General features: G+C 58.1%; 1 protein-coding gene across 1 annotated transcript in view; it reads right to left on the minus strand.

Annotated features, from left to right (window-relative positions):
• Positions 1-2,627, minus strand: part of TBXT (T-box transcription factor T) — a 10,180-nt gene extending 7,553 nt beyond the window's left edge. The window contains exons 1-3 of the mRNA XM_077761208.1: positions 2,047-2,627; positions 1,388-1,652; positions 543-677 (exon numbers count right to left, since the gene is read on the minus strand). Coding sequence (XP_077617334.1) covers positions 543-677; positions 1,388-1,652; positions 2,047-2,627 — 981 coding nt within the window. The remainder of the gene's footprint in view (positions 1-542; positions 678-1,387; positions 1,653-2,046) is intronic.
• Positions 2,628-5,388: the final 2,761 nt, after the last annotated feature.

Genomic DNA, 5,388 nt, shown 5'->3' on the forward strand with positions numbered 1-5,388 from the left:
GAAGATTTAGAAAGATTTCCTCCCTCACTCACTCTTGTCTGAGAGAAATTCTCGTAGTACTTAACCTAAAACTTTTGTTCTTTTCATCCATAGATCCATCTGGTAGATGGTGCCAGTTTTAGACACTTTTGCAGAGAAATAAAGGGAAAATGATCAAGGTCTAAGTCTAAATATTTCCCCTGTCCCAATTTTTAAATTTTTTAAAAAATATTTATTTTATTTTTGAGAGACAGGGCATGAGCGGGGGAGGAGCAGAGAGGTAGACACAGAACTGAGGCAGCCTCTGCGCTCCGAGCTCTCAGCACACAACCCGATGCAGGGTTCAAACCCACAAACCATGAGATCATGACCGGAGCCAAAACTGGCCACTTTACTGACCGAGCCACCCAGGCGCTCCCCTCCCCCATCCCAATTTTATGCTCATGGTAGATTATTTGAAAAGGTCTTATTTATGAGTCTAAAATACGCCAGCACCAACACACACTGCCTCCGTAGGCTTTGCGAATTCGGAGGGAGCACTGCCCACCCTCCCCGCTGCTCACCTCCTCGTTCTGATAAGCGGTCACTGCTATGAACTGGGTCTCTGGGAAGCAATGGCTGGTGATCATGCGCTGGGCGCCCCCAACTCTCACTATGTGAATCCGAGGCTCGTACTTATGTAAGGAGTTCAACATGATCTAAGGGAGGCACACACAAAGCAGACCTTCAGAGAACGAAACTTCCACGGCCCTGCTGTTGGGGAGAAAAACACAAGCAAGGTGCAGAGAGAGCAGTGCCGCTCACAAGGGTGTGTAGCTGCTGGTTTTCCCACCAGCTGCTGCTGATGTAAAGGAAAGAATGTGAGATGCTACCCCCCGTTATAGACAGTGAATGCCCATCGGGAAATCCTTTGACCCTGCAGAGTAACGTTTTAACGCTTCCAGGATGGTGGCAAACCTTTATAAAAGCCGGAGCTTGTGTGTGCGTCCCCTGAACGTGGGGGGGGGGGGTCCTCCCAGGGAAAATTCCCCAGGAAAAAACATTCTTACAAAATGACAAGTTTACAAGTGTGTTCAGAGCTCGCAGCAGCAAGGTAGCACATATTTAGCTCTAAAGTGACCACTGCGGATCAAGGCTGATATTTTCTCTGCCCCTAGGGGAGTCGAGGGCTTGAATGCAAAAGTTCCCCAAAGCGGGAGACCCAGACGTCAAAGGGGAAGCTCTGCACCCTCCCCCCGGGCACTGCAGGCCTCGGTGTTACCATCATCAGTTTACTATAAACAACCCCGAAGGCCTAATTGAGGAGGCAGTGGCAGTTTCTCCAGGACAGATGTCACCTCGGAGCAAGCACGGCCTGTCCAAGTCTCCTCGGGGAGGAAGGTGCGGCCCTGCGGCCCGTCACACCTACCTGACCCCCTCCGTTGAGCTTGTTGGTGAGCTTGACTTTGCTGAAGGACACGGGCGCCTTCATCCAGTGCGCCCCAAAGTTGGGCGAGTCGGGGTGGATGTAGACGCAGCTGGGCGCCTGCGGCTCTGGCTTGCCGCCGGGGACCCACTCCCCGTTCACGTACTTCCAGCGGTGGTTGTCGGCCGCCACGAAGTCCAGCAGGAAGGAGTACATGGCGTTGGGGTCCAGGCCGGACACGTTCACCTTCAGCACCGGGAACATCCTCCTGGAAAGGAAGGAGCGCCGCAGAGGCCCCCCGGGGAGGAGCCTTTAGCCGGAAGGCAGAACACCTGGGGCAGCGGCATCTGCCATTTGGGGGCTTCCCAGAGCCCCCCTCGGTCCCCGGGCGTCCTCCACGCAAGCTCACGGCCCCCGGAGGCAGGGTCGGGGAGGACCTGGCCGGGGGGTTTCCGCGCGCCGCTCGGGCGCTCGGGGCAAGCGTGCGCGAGGCGCGTGTCCCGGGGACCCTCCCAAACTTCCGCGGGGAAAACCTCAGAAGAGCGACGACGGGGGGACACCGGGCTCCGTGGCCGAGCCGAGCGGAAAGGAGCGAGAAGCCGCCCGGCTGCGAGGGCCCCCTGGGCGGTAGGAGGCAGGGCGCACGCCGACCCCGCGCCCACCTGCCGTTCTTGGTCACGATCATCTCGTTGGTGAGCTCCTTGAAGCGCAGCCACAGCTCGCTCTCCTCCAGGCCCACGCGCAGCTCGCGCTCCGTGGGGTCGCCCTTCTCGCTGCCCGCCTGCAGCTCGCTCTCCACGGCGCTCAGCAGGTGGTCCACGCGGTACTGCGCGCTCTTCCCCGCGCTCTCCGCGCCCGGCNNCCGCCCCCCAGTCCCGGCGCCCCGGGGGCCCAAGCCTCTGCCCCGGGGCGCGCTCCACGCCCCGAGACGGAAATCCTCAAAATCAACCAAATGTGCCCTTTTAGGAAGTTTCCCCGCCCGCGGTGTATAAACGCGACCTCGATGCCCGGTTTGCGCCTGCACCGAATGGGACCTGGGAGCTTCCGCGCAAGGTGGGAGCGGGAGGGGCCGCCAGGGCGCTTCCCAGAGATCGGGGTTCGGGGCGTGCCTCCCCGCTAGGCCCCCGGGGGGCGTGGGGGCGGGCGGTTTATTACCTTTCGGCGAGAACCTTCGCCGGGAGAGCGAAGGAAAGGTGACAATGAGCAGGAAGTAGCTCAATGAGGTCTCTTTAAACAATAACATTCCTCCTAAACCTGGAGCCCGGAGGCAGGAGGGAGCCGCGCCNTGGAGGGAACACGTTTCCAGGGCCGGTTTTCCGCCCCTCTCCAAATGGGTCCTGAAGAGTCGGGAAGCCCGGCGCACCTGGTCCCTGTCCGCTTCTCGGTTTCTTTTGTTGTCTAGGACGCATTGGATTCCAAGGGGCTGACTGACGGGGCGAGGGGAGGGGGATTTTCCTTCTGGAAAGAGGCACCTAAATGACCTCATTTGCCCCTGACGGTCGGGCCCTCCTGAGTCGCGGACCTTGGGGCTCGGAGGGCTCGTGAGCGCTTTTCCCGAGAGAATAAAAATGTCTCAAAGGTCATTTCTGCGGCCTGAGCTTCCGCACGTGTCATAAAGGGGAGAGGCCGGGTGTGAGGTGGAGGGAGACAGGAGGGGGAGGGGTCCCCGAATCGAGGCTCTCCGAAACCCCAGGTCAGCAGCGCGCTTCCAACAACCCCGGACCCCTAAGTCGGGAGCTCTGTCGCTGGTGGTTCCCCCAAAGTCCAGTAGAACTGGCCCATGATGAAGGGTTTCCAGATCGTTCCCGAACTGTGGTTTGAGTTCAGCTGGTTCCACAAACAGGAGAGGGCACGGCCCGCTAAGAACAAACCCCATCAGGAAAGATGTTAAGTTTCCCAGCAGGGCAATGACACGTTCACCCCCCACAAAGAACGTCCTAAGTGCTCCAGACCACGACCCCGAATCCAGCGCCAGGAGCTGGTGGGGCTGCGGCGCGCGTCCCTCGCTTCCGCTCCGGATCCTTTCTCTCCACCTTTCTGTGCCTCGGTCTCTCCATCTTTGTTCCTTGGTTCCCGGGACCGGCGGCTCCCTCTGCAGCCTTTTCACTGAAGGCTTCGGTGCATGACAGTTTACAGCCAAAAACTTCCTCGGGCCCAGCTGTAAAGGGTTCCCAGTTAGGAACAACATGCCTCCTTGGGAGGGGGTGGTGGTGCAGCCAGCTGCGTGTCCCAAAGGCTGTCTCTCCTTGGGACCCCCAGCCTTGGGGGGGATCCACAGAAGGTCTTATGGTTGGACCTCAAGATACAAATGGTCATCCCCCAAAATAACTTAGCAAACACTTTACGAGAAATCTCTGTCTCTCTGTCTCTCTGTCTCTCTGTCTCTCTCTCTCTCACACACACACACACACACACACACACACACACACACCCCTCAATTCCCAGAGACGCAGTTTTCCCGAGGCCCAATCTTTCTCAAGCAACTAAACCATTTGTNTTTTCCAGAATCTCTGTCTCTCTGTCTCTCTCTCTCTCTGTCTCTCTCTCTCTCACACACACACACACACACACACACACACACACACACACACACACACCTCAATTCCCAGAGATGCAGTTTTCCCGAGGCCCAATCTTTCTCAAGCAACTAAACCATTTGTCTTTTCGGAGCAGCTATAGAGGGTCCTCGAACAGGCTCAAGGCCGCCAGGAGTAGGGGACAGCATTGCGGGACCCTCCTTTTCTGGGAGAAAAACTACCTTTTACTTTCTGATTGCATAATTTCTGTTCAGTGTGGATCATAATATAGACTTCTGTATATCCATAATGTGCGGGCGTGTGTGTGCGTGTGTGTGTGAAAATAAAAAGCGCAATTGCTAATCACTTCACATTTTGGTGGCCTTTCTTCACATTTGTGCATTTGCTTCATCTGCTGAGCTCACTGTCCCCTCCTGGTCAGGCCCCGCGGCCCAGAGCGTTGGCAAGTCCTAAATGTCAAACAACCTGGGTAGAGTGGTTAATGGCAAATCATGTCTGTCACCAGTTGGTTTATTTGTCTCTCCCATTGAAAGGAACCCAATTCATTTTATTATGGTTTGTAAAGTTCCATACTATAATTCTTTGGCCTCCTCACCATTTAAAAAAAAAAAAACGTTAAGGCTGTTGGGTTGTTTGGGGGCCCTTGTGGTTTGTGGAAAAGAACAAAGGCCTGTCTCGTTCTGAGTGCCGTGGCCCAGCTCTGCGCGGCCACGGGAAGGTGACGGTCGGGCGGCCATCTTGAGCTGCTGCCCGCTGTCCCCTGGCCGCCTGGGTCGGGGGCAGCCTTCACGGCAGTGGGCTCGGAGCACCGGCGGCTGCAGAAGCACTTGGATCCACATCCATCCTCAGCAGACGTTCTGTGTGCTTTGTGGCACGTGACAGCGCGCGGTCTCCTGACGGGAGTTCACACGTTACAGACAAACAAACAGGCGGTGACAGGCTCGGGGCCCGGACTGTGGCACGTCTCCCGAAACCTCCAGGGCGGCTGCTCCGGTCCCTTGGGGTTCAAGGCTGCGAGGGGCGCTCCGGGGGCCGGGCTGCAGTCTGTCCCGTGGCGGGCGCTCCAGGGCTCTCCGTGGGGACACTGGAGGTTGCCCTGCTCGTGGGGCGCGGGTTTCTTCACGGGGTGTAAGGGGGCCGTCTTTTCCCCCGGTGTCCCTCTGAATGCAGGGGAGCCCTCCCACGGTCATCCAGCTGTGTGTGGCCGGGATCGGGGTGACTGGGACAGTCCTGTCTTCCCCAGGGACGCCCCCCCACATCCAGACCTGGCCCCTGGCCCGGGCCTGTTGTTTGCCCCCCCCCCAGGTCCCGCGGCCGTGGCTCCCAGGCCTTTCTGCACGTGGTAAGTGGCGCGTGAAGTGTCCACTCGCGTCAGTGTCCCTTTCAGATCTACCGCCTCTGATGGACATTTTGCCCCCGTGGCGGCCTTCCGGAAGCCCTGGCTTCCTCCGTGGCCTCTTTCGCTTC

This window comes from Crocuta crocuta, unplaced genomic scaffold, assembly GCF_008692635.1.
Source record: "Crocuta crocuta isolate KB4526 unplaced genomic scaffold, BGI_CrCroc_1.0 scaffold455, whole genome shotgun sequence".
Lineage (NCBI taxonomy): Eukaryota > Metazoa > Chordata > Mammalia > Carnivora > Hyaenidae > Crocuta > Crocuta crocuta.